The 20,645-nt window shown below is 39.5% G+C and overlaps 1 protein-coding gene across 2 annotated transcripts in view; it reads left to right on the top strand.

The window, feature by feature from the left end:
• The window catches only part of LOC126161612 (NFX1-type zinc finger-containing protein 1-like), a 251,498-nt gene that overhangs the window by 138,299 nt on the left and 92,554 nt on the right, over positions 1-20,645 (top strand). For both annotated transcript variants that reach the window (XM_049917566.1, XM_049917567.1), the window contains 2 exons: positions 7,129-7,408; positions 12,707-13,022. In XM_049917566.1, coding sequence (XP_049773523.1) covers positions 7,129-7,408; positions 12,707-13,022 — 596 coding nt within the window. The remainder of the gene's footprint in view (positions 1-7,128; positions 7,409-12,706; positions 13,023-20,645) is intronic.

The following is a 20,645-nucleotide window of genomic DNA, read 5'->3' on the forward strand; positions in this document are numbered from 1 at the left end:
AATCTATATATTGAGCAAGCAGTAAAGGAAACAAAAGAAAAATTCGGAGTAGGAATTAAAATACACGGAGAAGAAATAAAAACTTTGAGGTTCATCGATGATATTGTAATTCTGTCAGAGATGGCAAAAGACCTGGAAGAGCAGTTGAACGGAATGGACAGTGTCTTGAAAGGAGGATATAAGATGAACATCAACAAAAGCAAAGTGAGGATAATAGAATGTAGTCGAATTAAATCAGGTGATGCTGAGGGAATTAGATTAGGAAATGAGACACTTAAAGTAGTAATGGAGTTTTGCTATTTGGGGAGCAAAATAACTGATGATGGTCGAAGTAGAGAGGATATAAAATGTAGACTGGCAATGGCAAGGAAAGCGTTTCTGAAGAAGAGAAATTCGTTAACATCCAGTATTGATTTAAGTGTCAGGAAGTCGTTTCTGAAAGTATTTGTATGGAGTGTAGCCATACATGGAAGATAAATAGTTTAGACAAGAAGAGAATAGAAGCTTTCAAAATGCGGTGCTACAGAAAAACACCTGAAGATTAGATGGGTAGACCACTTAACTATTGAGAAGGTATTGAATAGAATTGGGGAGAAGAGCATTTGTTGCACAACTTGACTAGAAGAAAGGATTAGTTGGTAGGACATGTTCTGAGGCATCAAGGGATCCCCAATTTAGTATTGGAGGGCAGCATGGAGGGTAAAAATCATAGAGGGACACCAAAAACTGAATACACCAAGCAGATTCAGAAAGATGTATGTTGCAGTAGGTACTGGGAGATGAAGAATCTTGCACAGGATAGAGTAACATGGAGAGTTGCATCAAACCAGTCTCTGGACTGAAGACCAAAACAACAACAGTGCACCTTTGAGTCTTGGTAAGAGCTAGCCCTCAGTGTTAAATAAAGGTCTCTTTTTCCACAGGCACATTAGACTTTGATCCCAAATGTTATACATGTATTATTTTCATATACCCTGCAATGAAACTTGGGTTCAGTGTGTTGTAGAAATATTTTTAGTAATCGAATTTTCATTTGTTATATGTCTGTAGTAAAGTTTTTACCTTAATTCATGCTATAAATTCTCTCTGAATGGCGTATCTGAATACGTATTTGTGATTATGTGAAACTACTTTCACCTCTTTAGATAAACCTGATTATTGCGGCGGCTTCATTGCTGTTATTTAACCATCAAGGGCAGAAACACTAGGACATTAGAAATAAATTTGCAAGTATTGTTGCCCTGTGTTCTTCTGTACTTGTTGGAAATGTTACAGTGTGGAACAAACCAAAGATGGACATAAGTAGCTCTATCAGTCGGGGTGTCGATTCTCCTGTAAAACGTGAATTTCTCAAGGAATTTACATTTTACTTGGTAAAATCTGGGTAATCTCGGGGAATTTCAGGATATTCTGTGTTTTTATTCTAGCATTGGAATTTTTTTTCTATTGAGTCTTTATAAATCACAAATTTTAAACTACCTAATATTTCAAAGTTTGTTAATTATGTGAATATTATTTCATATAAATTATCAGTCTTTAAAAACTGTGATGTTCTCAGCCAAGAGGAAAGAGAAAAGTTGTTGTTGTTGTGAAACAGCCCCCCTCCCCAATCCCCCTCTCCGCTAATCATGAGTTATCAGGAACTTCTTATTTTGCATCAGAACAAAACTTTGTTTTTCTGAATGTTTTTCTGGCCTCAATATTTATATTTCTGGATGTCAGCAGCCATTTCATTTCTCAAAAAAAGAAAGAAAATAAGCTCTGTGCCCAGGTCCTGGTGGCCCAAGAGATTTTGACCAGCTGCTGTGTCATCCTCTCCCATCCAGTGTCATTCAGATGCAGTATTCCACTATTTGAGGGGCATGTTGTCAGCATAGCACTCTTCCAGCAATGTTGCTGACTTACCAGACCTTGGAACCTCTACTTCTCATCAAGTGGCTCCTCAGATGACATCGCAAGGCTGAGTGCAACCCGTATTAGTCCTTCCATCAAGGAAAAATCCTTGGCAGTACCTGGAATCGAACTTGGGTCCTCTGCACGGTAGCCATCTAAGCTGAGAACTCAGCTATGGAGCTGGGCTATTTATTTTTATAAAAAAACTCCTTCTCCTTGTTAAAATCTGTGCTATTGTATATATCTTTCATATTTCTTCATTACCTGCTCTGCTCCAGAAACAAAATATTTACCAACCTCTTCAAGAGTCTCTAGATCAAATTTGACATTTAACTGTCCAGCGTGTCTGCCTACGCAAACCATTACTTTTTTGTTTGTTTATATTTGCTGTAACCGTCATATAACTTATTCTATTTCATTAACCACCCAACTCGAATTCCTATTCACTTTCGGCAGCTAGTACTGTGTACTCAGCAAACCATATCACGCAGCCTTTCTGTCCATGACAAACAACATGACAAACATTGATGTAATTCATCAATATATAAATTAAATATCAGTGATGAAAATGAGCAATGCTGCCACATACCTTTCCTCTCCCCATTGCACCCCCTTCAGATTTAGTGGTAAGAGGGCCCAAGGGACAAACCATCAAAAGGTGAACGCAGATTAAGCATGAAAACAGGAAGACAATGTACTGAACTGATCTACAAGCTAAGCTGCAACCATGGTGCTGCATTCTACGTGGCCATGACAACCAAAAAGCTATCTGTCCTCGTGAATGGGCACCAACAAACTGTGGCCAAGAAACAGCTGGACCACCCTGTTGCTTAGCATGCCATCCAACACAACGTTCTTCATTTCAGTGACTGCTTCACAGCCTGTACCATATGGATGCTTCCCACCAACACCGGCTTTTCCGAATTGCACAGATGGGAACTCTCCCTGCAATATATTCTATATTCCTGTAATCCTCCTCGCCACAACCTTAGTCATTTTCTTTACCCATCTAGCCCCTTCCGTGTTCCCTGTATTCCACCAATGCACCAAGTCCTTTTAATTCTCTCCTTTTTCCTTTTCCGCTATCCCCCCCACCTTCCCCACCTCTCCACCGCCCTGTGTTTAACCTCCCGACTACACCTAGCTGCCCTACCCTCTTCCACCTTGTTCCTGCGTGCTCCCCAGCAGCACATCACCATCCCCCACCCCTACCATGCTATCCCTCCCCCACCCCACTGCGACTCCTCCTTACCCCAATCCAATTGCCTCTCCCATCATGCACTGCTGCTGCTGCTCGTAGTGCGGCTTCAGCTGCCAGAGGCTGTGGTCATTTTTGTGTGAGTTTCGTTTGTGTGTGTGTGTGTGTGTGTGTGTGTGTGTGTGTGTGTGTGTGGACAGTCTTTTTGTCGTGACTCAGTAACTCTGCTATATGTTGAGTAGCGACTATCCTTTTTATAATATTGTTACATTTCATCCAGGATTTTCCATTGTGTAGTTGCTAGAAAGTAGTGTTTGTAAAAGGAAAGTTTGGGAAGCAGTTTGTCTCAAAGAATGAGCACGGGTTCAAAAGTGTTTGTGGCTACGCACCATCAAGGATGTAAATAACCAGCCACAACGTGCACAGAATATAAAAAACTGTCAGAAAGCCACTGAAGTGGCACAACAGTAATATTTTGATAACAATCCCACCCCATCTACCCTTTTACTATTTACTATCCATATTTACAGAATGATTATGACTAGGCAATGGGAGACTGAAGGATTTTACCTAGTAACTCCACTTCTTATAAAGCATGGGAACACAACCTTTCATAGGATGCAACATTTCGTTTAGATGGTGTTCAGCCACCTGTGAAGACATATAGAGTCCTCTAAAAGGGACCAGCTAAGTAGTTCAAATGTCGAGCATTCATGAAGTTTTAAGAGGAATGTGATGGGGCCTAACAATTCAGATTATTTTACAATCAATCCAGTAATAAGCCTGCACAAATTTCCCAATCGCTTGGACATGACCTGTGTCAGACATGGCATATGAATTTTGTCATCTTAAAGATTGTCTCCAAGAGCACCAATACTAATTATCTTCCTATGGATATTATTCCTTGTGTCTGCTTTCAGCCTTGTGTTATTAGAATGTTGCTTATCTGTCAAGATCTTATCGTACGTGACTCCTAAATATTTTGGATATAGTGTAGCAGACACTGAGTTTACGATGTACCTGTCTTTGATTAATATAAAAATATAAATACATAGCTGTTTCAAACCTAAGTAACCTCCTGTACACCATCTGAAGATGTGCCCGGAATGGTTCAAAAATCGGTTCATGGAATAAATAACTATTTAAAAAAAGTGACTGGTGCAGTTTTATTTATTTACGTTGAATAAACAGCCACAGGTTCTGAAACATCCATCATGGATAAGCTTAATATAGAAAATGCACAGTTGGGTTTTAACTGGGTTTGGGTAAAGTTGTCCTGTCAAGTAAGCTCAAGATTTTAATACTCTACTAGGAACACAGACAGACACTGCCAAAAATTATCCACTTTTTGCTGACTGTGTCATTACCCAATGTTTACTGCCGTTGTAGTTGCTCTTCCAAACAGTAGTCCAAATGAGCGAACCAGGTGCATCTTCACCTGCGGTTACTTATCCTGTAGGTGCTTGCACTAAGCATAGCTCTGTTTTAAAAAGGATAACTCAATGTAGTCATATAGTCAAGCCGCACACATCTACTTTCACGCCCTGTAGCTCATTCACAGCAAGTAACACACTGTTACTGTAATCCTGCAGTCAAATAGCTAATCTATTCACTGGAATTGTAAATTAATAAAATATACAGAAGACAAAAGAAGAGATAGAAGAATAATGCAATAAAAGGCGTGTGTTCTAATGTCTGTAATTGATGATAGAGAATTATTCAAAAAAGGACTTTTCAAGTAAATAGGAAGAGGTGCTACAACATTCAGTCAAAATACAGATAGAAATTATCTTTTTCAAATGGAATATAGTTACATTGATAGCATTGTGAGAATGGCAGCAAAATCCAGAAACTAAATAGTCATCAAACACTCACAAAAGATACTCCAGCTCAAAATAGTTCAGAGTTCAATGTGATCTCACAAATTAAAATACGTGATATGAAGAATAGTAACCCATATACTGTGTCTATTCTCAGTTCGATAAATCAAGTGGCAAAAGTTGAGAGTTCAATGTGATCTCACAAATTAAAATACGTGATATGAAGAATAGTAACCCATATACTGTGTCTATTCTCAGTTCGATAAATCAAGTGGCAAAAGTTGAGAGTCCTACTCTGGAACACATTCAGACCTCTCAAAATAAAAAGTCTCTTCAAAAGTTAAGAGTATTATAGCAGCCATTCACCACCCATGAACAATCAACTGTATGACTAAATTGTGCACATCACTCTACACAGGTCTGCCTTCTTCCAGAAATTGCCACAAAGTGTCCCAAATCACTGCCTTGAGCTCTAGAGTCAAAAGAGTCCTGGTCTCCACTTGATTCCCGTAGTGTTTGGCTACCTCTGCCCTTCCATTGGCTGTTGGCTGTCCCCACCAAAAATGCATCATTCATAATCTCTAGAGCCATGATTTAATTGAACATGACCAATTTCCTGCACTAAGCTATTACAACAACATTTAAATAAAATAAATGTTATAAACATTCGGTTACATTTAGCTCATTTACAAAAATAAGTAGAGTTGGTTTATAAATAAACAAACCAGTATTCTTGCCCATGTCATTCACATGAAATGACTACAGATTATCACTGTATATTACTCAAACAATTATTTGTGTCTTTTTGACAGAGGTGTCTTTTGGTTCTCTTTTCAATTTGGTGTCTGCTAACACACGTGATTGACCACTTTTAAATTAGCACAGTTTTTTAATAGCACTTGCAACCAACATTTAAATACTGTTACTGTTACAATAGTAAATCATTAATTAAATAAAAACGCAAGTATGAAAAAATACGAGGCATTCATGCTGCATTCATTTGCTGTATAAATGTGGAGAATGTGATGTTGTAACAAACTTTTGCATAATGCAAAAGATGTTGTGATTCAATAAATAAAATAGATACAGATATGTAGCTTTCAGGGATGATAGCTATAGTGCAATGCTGTCTGCTGAGATGACATTTGTTGATATTGCATGAAGTGATTAGAAGTTGTTAATTCAGAGGGTCATTGCGAAAATGTTTATTTGCTGTGAGATATTAACTTCTGTTAGTTTTAAAGACATTGAGATATTATTGTGTCATTGGATGCACTTAATTTTTCTGATACCGCAGATGTATTCAGATTTGCATTAATATTTGATGTGACTTATTGTCAAATCTCAGAGAGGTGTAACTTGGCTGTCCTTAAGATTGTCTGACACTCCGCCATTTCCTGGAGCATATTTTGCACAAAAGCAATGCGAGCATCAGCCTTTCAAAGTACCAGCTTTGGATTTTACCCATTTCTGGCAATGCGTTCGCTGTCTCTGCACCCAGCCGGCAATAACATTCAACTATCTGGGCTGGCCACTGCGTTCCTTGAGCCCTGGGGCTGCTAGCATTCAGCCATGCATTAAATTCCCCTTACCTTGTAGCAATTCTAGGCAGTCAATTAGCCCACTTAGATACCCATAACATTACATGACTAAAATCTCTGTAACCAGATCCCCACTCTGAACTTAATTAGTAAATCCAGTGACCACTGAGTTGAGTGTTTAATTTTGTTTTGTGCAATATGCATGTGTTTAGTGGTTATGACAATAGACAGGAGGATTTTGCAGCATCATTATGAGTTGTTAATTGTAGAAATTTCATCAGTCTATATTTGAATAATTGTTGAGATTAGAACAAAAAGCCTCTAGCTTTATTTACATCTTTACATCAAGTAAGAATAATAATCTATTACTTAAAATTTCATTGAAATAGTGTTATATTTAAAAAGGTAATATATCTAATCTTTGGAAGGTCTGTTGGATACAAGCCAGGTAGCATCAATAAAAATTTATCTCCACAAAGCGGAAAACATCATAATGATAATGTAGACGAACTAAAAATTCAGTGAAATAAATAAAAAAGGTCATTCTGTAAAAAGTTTTCAGTACCATCCCAAGAACATTTTCACACTGCATAGGTGATCAAATGCAAAAAGACTTTGCTTTGTGGTGATTGTAAACTGCAGTTATAATGTGATTTATGTTGTTCCTGACACATAGGTAACATGGAAAACCTAATTAGGAGCAGCAAAATATGGCCACAAATAAATGAAACACTCGTGAAACAAGATGCAATTGGTTCTCATCTGACATTAAAATGTCAGGTACATCCAAGTGAGGAAACAAAGGTGGCCTCAGCAGCAGACTTCAAGGCTGTTCCTGAAGGAGGTTGCAGCCTTCCTTGTGAGGCCGAACTTACTTGTGGCCACAAATGTCAGAGTGTGTGTCATGTAAAGAACAGATTCCATGAAAATTACAAATGCTACTTTCCATGTGAAAGGTAAGACTTTTTAAAGCATAATCACAGTTAGTCACAAGTTCTGGGGTACACGTGCAATTTGAATATAATGCATTATGTTTAACAGTTGTTGAAAGATGCTAGTCTTTGAACATGTTCGTATGGATGCATTCTCTTGTTTTATTTTTGTTTTATTTGTATTATGCAGAAGAACTAAAAGTTATAATAGAAGGAAACATTCCACGAAGGAAAAATATACCTAAAAACAAAAGATGATGTGACTTACCAAATGAAAGTGCTGGCAGGTCGACAGTGTGTCTGTCGACCTGCCAGCACTTTCATTTGGTAAGTCACATCATCTTTGTTTTTAGGTATATAGAACTAAAAGTTAGGTATACATGCATTATTTTAGACTGAACTTTCTTTCATGTGAAATCTCCATCACTTAAACTTAAAAAATATACTGATGGAAAAAAAAATCGCAGCACCAAGAAGGAGTCGTTTGGCATAAACAGAAGTTGCTATGCATGTTTCTAAGTCTGAAAGATGATGTCTATTAAAATTTCATGTCAGTTGCATAAGAGTGGTACTAGTAATGCCACTATGAGGATGCAAATCAGATTTGCTTTAAATACATGCTATAATGGTCATGAGAGTTAGTTACCTTTGACTGAGTGAGGTAGCACAGTGGTTAGCACACTGGACTAACATTCAGGAGGACGATGTTTCAAACCTATGTGCAGCCATGCAGATTTAGGTTTTCCATGATTTCTCCAAATCAAATGCAAATGCAAGGATGGTTCCTTTGAAAGGGTGTGACCAGTTTCCTTCCCCATTGTGGAAATATTCTGAGCTCATGCTCCATCTCTAATAACATTAATGTTGACAGGACGTTAAACCTAATCTTCCTTCTGCCTTTAGTTACCTTTGATATTATATGTGATGAATTGGTGTTAATCAAGAATGCTTTTAAGGTGACAAAGACATCATTTGCAGCACCTCACTGAGTTTGAACCAGTTCATGTAATAGGGCTACAGGAAGCCGGCTGTTCCTTCTGCAATATTGCAGAAAGACTTGGCAGGACTGTAGTCACTGTACAGGATTGCTAGCAGCAGTGGTCATGGGAGTGCACAGTCGCAAGAAGACTGAACTTCGGATGGCTACATGGCCCTGAAAAGAGGTGAAAACCATTGTGTTCAGTGTATGGCTCTGGCGCATTGTTCTGCATCTGCTGCAGGAGTTTTTTTGAACAGCAGTTGGCACCACAGTGACACAACAAACTGTTACAAATTGGTTACTTTGTGGAGAACTCAAAGACAGATGCCCTGCAGCGTGCATTCCACTGACCCCAAACCACCACCATTTGTGACATCAGTGCTGTCAAGCGAGTGCTCATTGGAGGGCAGGATGGAGGTCTGTTGTGTTTTCTGATGAATGCTGGTTCTCCCTTGGTGCCAGTGATGACCATTTGTTACTTAGGAGGAGGTCAGTTGAGGGCCTGCAACCAACTTGTCTGCATGATAGGCAACCTGGATCTACACCTGGAGTTAAGGTCTGCGATGCGATTTCTTACGACAGCAGGAGCACTCTCATGGGTATCCCACGCACCATGACTGCAAATTTGTACATCAGTCTGGTGGTTTGTTCCGTTGTGCTGCCATTCATGAACAGCATTCCAGGGGTGATTTCCAGCAAGATAATCCTTACCCACATAGTGCTGTTCTACAGTGTGTCAACATGTTGCCTTGCCTCCTCGATCACAACATCTGCCTTCAGTATAGCACATATGGGAAATAATTGAATGACAACTTCAGCATCATCCACAGTCAGCATTAACTGTTCCTGTATTGACTGACCAAGTGCAACATGTGTGGCTCTCCATCCCCCAAAATGGCATCCCGCACCTGTAGAACAGAATGCATGCATGTTTACATACTTCTAGTCAACATTCTGGCAGTTACACTGGTTATTAATGTACAAGCATTTCACATTTGCAATGGCTATCTCGCACATACATCAATTAACCTGTGATCCTTCAATGTTAATCACTTACATATGTTTCCTAGACAAATATATTCCTGAAATTTCATTACTTTGCCTTAACTGTTTTTCGGTCTTGTCAATTTTTTTTTTTTTTTTTTTTTTTTTTCCATCAGTGTATGTAATTTTATGAAGTGTTCCTCAGCAAAATGCTATATTACCGATAACATCAGATTGGTATTTTCAACAATGCAATAAACAGAGTCCAAGAATCTGATCAGTTATCTCTTGCAAAGAATAATCTTGCAACTTTATGAGACAGAACCCCTGCTGTCATGTATGGAGTGGAAGTGTGCTATCATTTCAAGTAATCTCAGGAGTAGAATGTCTGTTTCGTGGTTATGTGATAAGCGACACAAATATAAATTTTATACTTAGTTTATTTATTTTGTAACAGAAGTTAGGGGTCAAACGAATATCATAGTTTCATTTGCACACTTCACGTCTTTAACTAAGAACTGCAAGCAGAATGTTATGAAAGAAGGATGATTGTTTAAATGCCTCTGTGCATACCATAATTAGTCTAATCTTCTCTTCACAGTCCCTAGAAGAGTGATTGTGGGGGAGATGTATCAGATCTTATTTTTCATTTCTTTTACTTCCAACTGCTTAAAATGAACTGTGACAACTTAAGTCCTATAGGACTCACAATCTGATGATAATATTGCCCCTATATGACTTTAATATATAGGTATGTGGTACTCCTGTTGAGATAATTAGAATTGTAGTCAGATCAATAAAATTACTTTGAAAGAATTTTTTTCCATTAGTAACAGTCTTATGGTGCTATTACTTTTACTTATGAAGTACACCAATTCCAATAAATCCTCATTAACACATTTACAACTCTTATTTTATATGAAGAATAGGGTGAAGAATAGGGCATTGATTGTTGCACCATGAAAAACAAAACAAACAACCCTAAGATTTTTGCATTAAAAATTTCTTTTTCATCGGGCTGCTTTCTTTTAGTTATGTTCATAAAGTTTTTGCTTGACCTTAAATTGTGATCTCTTTAGTTAAATTTATCGACTTTCAAAAATTGCAACTTCAGAAATAATCATTACTTTTCCTGTATCAAATTAGGGAATACGCTGCTTAGACATGAGTATCTTTTTCCAGTTTAAACTTCTACATCTAATTGTTCCACTGCTTTTTTACTTTCTCCACACTAAACTTACTTAAAAAAGCTTTTCCTTTTTAGGTGTTGTACTTATAAAACATGTCTAAAGAGAAAATCCAAATTTGCTCCCTTTAATGTCTTATTGCTATTTACATGGAAGGAGGTAATCTTTTACATTACCAAATTACCAAGCCTGGCTCCAATTTCATATCTTTGGTGTCCAGCAGTGGTCCCAGTTCTCACTAGCAGGTGGCTCTGCTATCGCCACAGCTCATCCAGGCTCTGTACCACATATGAAACAGAACAGTTACAACTACAATTAATATACATTTATAGGATCCAAGGTTATCCTTTCCATAATTGTACAACAAAAAAAAATTAAAAATTTAATCAGTGGCTCAACATTGTTTGGGTGGAAATGTACTAACAACACGCACAGATACTAGCCTTACAAAGGGTTACCTTACAGTTGTAGTGTATTTCTAGATTCCTCTCTTAATACTGCTTCTTGTAAATAGGCTTTTATGGATAGTTGGCATAAATCTTTTTTTAAAAGTGTCATGGTTTTCACCATCTTAGTACTACTCTTGTGGGTCAAACAAACCTTTGATGATTTGTGCTGTCCTTTGTTAGTTTTGCTCGATATAAGTCCCACACACGTTTCTAGGATGGCTCACACATAAACTTTTTTATGCATTGTTACTTGTAGATCCGTCTATTAATATGACTTGCTGATATTGTAGCCATAGGATACCACATTCTTAAATTTTGTGAAGTGCACAATTTCACATTCTGAACATTTAAAACAAATCACCAATCTTATCACCAACCAAAACGTGGCAGACAGTACTATATTATAGGGAAGTGCAACAGTTGCAAAAAGCCTGATGTTACTATTAATATTATGTGCCAGGTTATTAATATATATCATGAACAGCAAGGGTTCCAACACACTTTTGTGGGGTACTCTTGAAATTACTTCTACATTTTCTTTACTGTGGGACCTGCAGCATGTATTATGTCAGAGTAGAAGATTATGCAGAGAATTAATAGACCAGATGCTGTTTAATATTTTATTTTGGTATATAATCTTACTTCGGCTTTATTGCCTTTATCAGTACATGTCCTGATGCTGTATATAGACATTGACTTTGAGTTAACTATTACTGCTATCTGTAGTTGTTGGGTGTAGATTTTTTCCTTCTTCCAGTAACGTTTTAAGTTTTAAAGTTTTTTGATAAGTTGATGTTGCACGTATAATATAGTACATTTTTTAAATTATTTTAACTCTCATAGAAATACAAGTTTGAAAGCTAGTTGTTTACTCAAAGTGGTGTATAGGGCTCATGTCAAACAAGACTAATAAAGAAGGACAGTACAAGTGATGATTGCTTTGTTTGACCCACAGGAGCATCACAAAGATGCTGAAAATCATGACACTTCATGTACTTTGGGTAAACAACTAGCTGTTAAATTTGAGTGTCTACGAAAATGTATTGTACGTGCAACGTCAGCATATCAAACAACTTTAAAATGTTACTAAAAAAAGTTACATACAACAACTACGTAAAGCAGTAATAGTTTACTCAAAATTGATGTATGTGGTAAGTGTATCAGACTTAACCTTTAATGCTTCTCAGTTGTTGACAGAACCTACTGATGTAGTTTGACAGTTGTGTCACTCTTTTCTTTTCCAGTGTCACACTCTCTCTCAGCTCGCATTTAAGTAAATGAAATGGGTTCTTTTCCTCATGCTGTAGTAATAGTCAAAGTTTGTATTCCAATTTATCCCAGCTACAACACTGGCTCAGAAGTATCACAGAATGTCATGACTGAGCTACAAATTGTCAGATCTTTTTAGGTTCTCAATAGTAACGAAATCTTCATTCTATTCTTCCCAAAATTACATTTAAATATTTTAACTGGATCATACGTTATATTTCTGGGATATATTTTTATTGCTGTCTGAGACAGATTATCTGATTTTTTACACAGTGTTGTAAGTTACTGTTTCTTAGACACTTTGATGTTTACACTTATTGCTGCTACAGAGAGTGTATTGTGTTTTCTTGTGCTTGTCCTAGATTACCAGAGAATCCCATAAACAGATTGTTATGATGATGGTTTTCAGTTATTCCTTAGTACTTTAAATCGTTATCTTTTTTTTTAAATTCAGGATTCCACAGCAGTGTCCGTTGGGCCACAAGTGTCTTAAAAAATGTTTCCAAGAATGTGGGGATTGTGAGACGCCTATGGAGAGGGAGCTTCCTTGTAAACATGTAAAGACCTTAGCATGTCATATGGATGTTAACAAGTATAGATGCAAGGAAGTAGTGGAAGCTGTTCTGGAACCTTGCAATCACAAAGTTAACAAACTTTGCTTTCAAGATGTTAAAAGCGTGCATTGTTCATTTCCTTGTGAAGACAGGCTTCTTTGTGGTCATAGCTGTGTGAGGAACTGCCACGCTGCTGACGATCCAGATCATCTTGAGGTTGGTTGTAATTAGTAATTAAAACATATACATATCTCAACAAAATTATGAAAGGGATAGATTGCTACTCCCCATATACAGGAGACATTGAATTGCAGACAGCACAAAAATTAAGCTTTTGGCTGGACAGCCTTCTACTGAAACAGAAAATGTACACACATCCACACAACTCTCACACCCATGATCACTGTTTCTGGTGATTCAGTGTGTCCTCTGTATGGAGAGCAGTAATATGTCCTTTTTATAATATTGCCGTTATTCAGTCGTGGACTTTCGTAACTGACCATGAAACCATGGATTGCTAATATATTGTGGATTCAATCTTATCTTCTCAGTATATAAAGAGATAATTTTATTATTGTGTATGAATGTGGACGAATTCTGGTTCAGTATTGATCACAAGAGGATGGCAGTTTTCTCCATGATTTGTCTATTGTTCTAGATAACAGGTGGGTGAGGGAGGAAAATGTTTTAAGGTTTATATTGTTCGGAATCCCACCCAAATTATTGCATAGGATATTTTAAAGTGGACAACATGGTTGTGGAGAGAAGCAGCGATTAGTATGATCAATCAATAATTCAGGAACAGTCTTAATCACATTTATTATTATTATTATTATTATTATTATACCGCCAACTGGTTTCAACCCGACGTAGGGGTCATCTTCTGGGCGTTTACACCATTGGTCGACTGCTGGTGATATCACTCCTGTTATGTAAACGCCCAGAAGATGACTCCTACCTCGGGTTGAAACTGATTGGCGGTATAATAATAATAATAATTGCGATTAAGACTGTTCTTGAATTATTGATATTTTAAAGGTTCTCAGAGTGACTGGTTCATCATTTTTATGTTTCCAAACCTCAGTCAGTAAAAATGGAGCCTTTGTAGGATCACTTTGTTGTCTGTCTCTGACTGACTGTTAACTAAGGCCTCTATTTTCTCAGGAACATGTACAGGTATCAAAGTGCCACAGGTACTAAAGTCTATGATCCTTGGGTGGTATAAAAAAATTAAGCTTCTAAGCAATTGCAATCAAAAGATAACAACTATTTACATCACATATTTTGATACTCACAAACTCACACGTCAAAGCTGTAGGATTACTTCCCGTTGACCCAGAATTATAAAATTTGGCAAGAAGCAAGTCTCAGAAGTAAAAATAAAGGAAAAGGAATTAAAAAATGATAATTTGTGATTTTACCACATAAAAATGTTTTATTTACATCTTGTTGCCCATCTGTTTGCCCATCTGTTAAGACTCATATGTCTTGGGAACAGGTAAAGATATCTGTTCCATCCATTGCTGAGTGATGTGACTGAATGTAGCAAAATGCACACTTTGAAATCACAACAGTTTATTACAGAAACTAAACGAAGTACACTTCTGAGAGTGAATATGTTCTTAACTTGATAGCAGAAAATTTACTATCCTGGAAATGCCTCAAGGAGCAGGGAAGAGAGAACTATACTGTCATACAGGGTGAGGAGCTTGTAGGCAGCCACTGATGATAGTGGCAGCACAGTGCCTTGGGGTTGGCTGTTGTAAGCGTAGCTGCAGGTGAGGCATCTGGGTGGGCAGAGACCATGGGCAGCAGGGTGCAGTGCAGAAACTTGGAGCAAAACTTGATCTGTCAGAGTCACGAACATGTCTGGCCTTGTCCTGGGGGGTGAGCGCAGACCTGAGTAGCCGCCTGCAGAAGGATATGGGGTGGTACCACATGAGCACATAACTGCATGGACATAAGATAGTGCCTGATTATTGTAGCACTGTGTGCTTCGACTCTCGCCACATAGTGGTGATTTTCTCACTTCCGAACATTCTAGCGGCTACTGTGGCTCACCTGTACGCCTTGCCTTGCCTTGCCTTGTCCAGTAACAGCTTGCCTTAGTAACAGCTTCATAGGTGAGGCATGAGCTGAATCTGGCCTGCTAAACATAGAATTCTGGTGGTCCAACTGTGCAGGGGACAGCCCTGCATACATCACGATTTCCCTCCCTCCCCAGAAGAGGTGGAACAACCATCTCAAATAAGTGCCGCATGCAAGGAAGGAGGCACAGCACAACCGCCAGTGCTGACTGGCCAAACATTTGCAACGAAACGTTACAGTCAGCCAATATGTAAAAATACCTGGGAAATGACCAACATATGGCTAACAACTTTAGCACAACCTTGCATTCTGCAAGCAGTGAACAGAAGAAAACAGTATACAGAACATTTAAACAAGAATGCAACCGATAATGAACAAGACTGCTGAGCATGGAGTGTAGGACCAATGACATCCGATTCACAAAAACAGTAAAAGTACGTTCACACTGCATAACTTCCAGAAACTCGGCACCACTTACCTGCAAATATAGAACTGAACCACTAATCACCAAAATAAAATGACCTCAATAGAACAAGCGTACCACATCCATGTAGGGGAATGGTGACTGGCCATCTCAGGAGGTGGCGGGGAAGACCGAGCACTGGCAGGGCTTGCAGCAAAACTTCCAAGGAGGTGCACCCCATGGCCCAGAAGAACACACGACATGATAGGCAGTGCCAGCTGGGATGGTGAGACTGGCAAAGGGTCAGCAGCAACAACAGGAGTGGCAGTGTGGACAGCCACGGCAATGCCAGCAGGGACAACTGGGACAACCAAAGCAAAAGTGGTGGCGGCAAGTGTACGAGCCATGGTAGGGCCAACGACTGTCTAGACAGCTGGTGTCACCACTGATAGGGCTGGCGATGGCATGGGGGCTAGCCAGAACAGGGCCAGTAGCAAGAAAACTGGTGAACAGATGGACATTGCTGCTGACGGACTTGATGATACCAGGAGGGAACGGGGCCCTCACGGGCATCTCGAACAAGCTGAGCAATAACATGAAGTTAGGCACAGCCAGGAATGATGCTGAGAGGAGGACTGACAGCGACAGGACCAGCACCTTCAGAACTGATGCCGATGATGAAGGAGTTGGCATCCAAAAAAAAAGGCACTACAGGCTGGGCCAAGTGTGGCGGGACTGCCACTACACATCTCTGTGAACACAACACTGGGGGCCACACTGTACAACAGCATTGCACACAATCTGAGAAAGTGGCCTAGTTTGGCACATAATTAATTTCTTGTCATCCATTCCTGATACTGATCATCAACAAGCTTACTGGAACACTGTGTGATGACTGGTCTATATTAACCAAAAACAGGGCACGTGCACTGCTTGGCTGGAGTGACTGCCACAACAAAAATGCACATGCAACTGTTCCACTAACAAGTCATAGTCTGTGTCCTCCATATGAGAATCTGGGAAAAACTGTCAAACAAACTAAACATATTTGCACCTGCACTGACCAGAAATTGAGCAGTGCATTGCATACCTTGTACACTGTAGGCCATAATGTGCAACCACAGCTGTTGGCAGTACATACAAGGTGCGTTCCATAAGTAATGTGACCAAATTCATTAAAAAATCATTTATTGAATATATTCATACGAATAATCAAAACTTTTCAAAATAGCACCCTCTTGCGTTGATGCACTTCTCGAGGCGGTGTTTCCATGCCTGGAAGACATCCTGGAATACCTTTTCTGAAATGTCCTTTAGAGCTGATGTAACATGCACCTGGATGCATTCAATCGTGTCCCAATGTTTTCCTTTCATGACTCCTTTTAACCGAGGAAACAAAAAAAAGTCAGCGGGAGCCAGGTCAGGACTCTAGGGATGCCGGGGAGCAAATGGAGTCTTGGTCCTAGCCAGGAATTCCTTGGCAATGAAGACGCTGTGACTCGGCGCATTGTTGTGGTGAACTTTCCACGTGTCCTTGATGTCGCTTCGGCAGCCCGAGACCCTACTTTTCAGTCTTTTGAGCACTTCCAAGTAGCAATCTGAGTTCACTGCAGTCCCGGTAGGTATGAATTAGGTGGTGCATAATGCCTCTGACGTCAAAGAAGACAATGAGCGTGGCTTTGATCCTGGACTTGCTCATGCGTGCCTTCTTGGGACGGGGTGACGATGGGGTGTGGCACTCTGAACTTTTCCTTTTTGTGTCAGGGTCTTACTCAAAAATCCACAATTCATCACCAGTGATAACTGAGTTTAAAAAATGAGGATCATTTTCACACATTTCCAACATTTCTCAGCACTGAAGCACTTGCATGTGCTTGTGGTTGTTGATCAACACTTTTGGAACGAGTTCGGCACACACGTTTCTCATGTTTAAATCTTCGGTCACAATGCGGAAAACGGTTGTTTTTGACATGTTCAGAGTTTGTGCTATCAATTGTAGGCTCAGTCGTCTGTCAGAGTGCAAACAGTTGCGCACATGTGTCACATTTTCGTTGACTCGTGTGGTTGATGGCCGTCCACTGCGAGGTTTGTTGGTGATCTCCTCTTGGCCATCCATAAATGACTTGTGCCATCAGAAAACTTGTGGTTTGGGCAAGCAATCAGTCCCAAAAAATAATGGAAACATTTCGGTGGCGGACTTCCCAAGTTTAACCCAAAATTTGGTAGCGTACCATTTCTCTACAGAATGATCCATTGTGCCGTGTTGCATAAACTCAAAACGGGGTTGACGGAAACGCAAGTCCTGACGCTCCGGCAGCTCGCAGCCAAATGAGACAAAGAGCGTTTTGAAGCTAACACCCCTCTCCACTTAGCCCAGCCGGTTACAACACGCTGTGGTGTACCGTTGCGTCAGAAAAAAATTGGTCGCATTACTTATGGAATGCACTCTGTATCCCAGTCCTCTTTCTGACTGTCAAACACTCAAAAAGTCACCGCAGATGAGGGAGCAGCATGCTGAGATACAGCTGTTAAAGCCAAAACCTGGGTGAGCTGAGTTACGCCCTGCAGCAGTTTCTGAATTTTCTGCTCCTGTAACTGAATGACTTTGATAAAGACAGCTCTTTTGACGATGAGACAGACATGATAATGAAAAGAAAGACTCGGACTATTTGAACAAAGTCCAGTTTGAATTACTGAAAACAACTGAGACTAACAGCTACAATTAAGAGAATTCACACTTGTGCAACACATGAACGGACCAACTGAACTATGTAGGAAAGACAATATTTACTAGGAAACTTGTTTCATGGATGTGCATATACCAAGAAACTTACCCTGTTGGAGGAACTGCAAAGTACAATGAACACATCTGCCTACAGAATCAAACAACACAAGAATCATAAGACACTGCCCTAACAAATCAATTATGACAGAGCAAAAATCACTGGGTTTAAAAACCACACAAACAAATTTGAAAACAAAATGCCTGCTCCAACAAAATGAACTAATACACCCCAAGAAATCTTAAAACACACTTTAAAAATACAGAAACACTAAACTGTTTACCTTGTCACCAATGGAATGGTAGAGGAGAGGATATGAAAACAAGATTAACAGTTCTCAAGACACTAAAGCACTGTACATCTCAGAAAACTCGTAATCACAAATGTTTATTACAGAAACTAAACAAAATACAGTTCTGACAGTGAATATCTTCACAACTTGAAACTGAAAATAGTCTGTCCTGGACAATGCCTTGAGGAGAAACTGAAAATAGTCTGTCCTGGACAATGCCTTGAGGAGCAGGGAAGAGAGAACTACATAGTCCTACATGGCAAGGAGCTCATAGGCAACCATGAGTACACATGTTGAGCTCTTTGGAATGCCTTTTGTAAGCACAGCAGCAGATGTGACATCTGACAACTAGCCTGGCAGCAGCCACAGCAGGTGCGGTCTTGGTTTTATTCTTATTCTATCCAAGTCCATAACATGTCTGGCTTCCATTGGGCAGAGTGCAGACCTATGTAGCCATCTGCAGAAGGATATGGCTCAATGCCACATGATCATGTGATGGTGTGGGTGTAAGATAGTGCCCATTGACTGCAGCGCTGCATGCTTCAACTCGCATGACATAATGTCGGAGCTGGCAACCCCCGCCATATACTTTTACAGTTACTGGAAAGTCAACTGTATAAAATACCTTGCTTTGTCTGTTTACTGGCAACTGCTAAAAATAGACGGAAGTGTGGTGGTTGAACTCTGCAGGAGGCACCTCTGCATACATCAAAGTACCAAGTTCAAATTTATGTCAGATACTAAGGTATGCGATTCCTCGGCAGTGTATAAAATTTAAGCTTCTAAGTCAGTGCAGTCAATAGATACAGCTGTCTATGTCAAATATTTTGGTACTCGAAACTCACTCATCAGAACTTATTGATGAACTAGCTATATATATATGCCAGGCCTTGGAGGTCTACTGGTATACCGCGTGCCTGGAAACTGAGAGATTGCAGCATTGAATGTCAAGTCATGCCATTAATTTTTCGGTCTTCATTGTAGCCTAGCCTTTGCTTGTCAATGATGTGAACAACACATGGTTCAGATTCCAACTTCCCAGTTGAATAACTGGGGTAGATAAGGAATGCGCAAGACGCTGGAAAGGTGACCAGTAGAAAGACTTGCACCACGCGATTGAGCTACATGAAATTATTATTATTATTATTATCACCACCATCATCATCTATATACATTAATGCCAATGGCCTTGCCACAGTGGTAACACCGGTTCCCGTCAGATCACTGAAGTTACGCGCTGTCGAGCTGGGCTAGCACTTGGGAGGGTGACCATCTGGTCTGCACAGCACTGTTGGCAAGCGCGGTGCACTCAGCCCATGTGAGACAAACTGAGGAGTTACTTGATTGAGAAGTAGTTGCTCCGGTCACGTAAACTGACATACGGCCGGGAGAGCAGTCTGCTGACCACATACCCCTCCACCCAGGGACGCCTGTGGGCTGACGATGACATGGCGGCCGGTTGGTACTGTTGGGCCTTTTTTCGGACAGAGGGAGAGAGAGAGAAAGAGAGAGAGAGAGAGAGAGAGAGAGAGAGAAAGAAAGAGGTACATTAATGAAGTCTGCATAGAACTCTCGTAGGAGCAAGGCATTTCATCAGTGATAAGACTATATGTCAATATCCCTTTTTCTTTTTGTATTATTAGTGATTACCCAGCCAAGTGTATTTGCAAAAATACTTAATACTTTTTTCAGCTATGCTCGCTATGCTCATCTTATTTAGTATTTAAATCATAACTATGTTATAGTTTTATTACATTGTGAGAAAAGGGCATGAACATTCGTCTAAACTTGCCTCTACCCATGTTTGTGTGTGCTTTTATTTTATTATTGTTATACATTTGAATGTTTATAAGCAAATATATTCTATGTTGTGTTGTCATGCCATACAATCTTTTTAAGGCACTAAAATGTGTCAGTCAGCTATTGTACAAATAAATTGTTTATAAGTAAAGACTACTCATCTCACTAAATGCATATTGTCGTGCAACCATGTGATAACTATGCTTTGAGTGCGCTGAAACTAATCTCATCATCATTTTGTGACCCATGCATGGATATTGCAAGGGATTTAATGACAAGAGATTCATGCTACAAGTAACATCAGCCAATTGGCCAAGTGAGAAGGCATCTCTGAATGGCTCTCTCTCATTCCCTGGGCAAATAAACTATTGAGGCAGAGACAATGACAATAACTTGCTGTTTCACCAACTTACAAAATTACACATACTCCCTCCTAAGACCAATTATTCAATATAATTTTGCCTAAATTCCCT

This window comes from Schistocerca cancellata, chromosome 2 (assembly GCF_023864275.1).
Source record: "Schistocerca cancellata isolate TAMUIC-IGC-003103 chromosome 2, iqSchCanc2.1, whole genome shotgun sequence".
In the NCBI taxonomy this organism is placed as follows: Eukaryota; Metazoa; Arthropoda; class Insecta; order Orthoptera; family Acrididae; genus Schistocerca; species Schistocerca cancellata.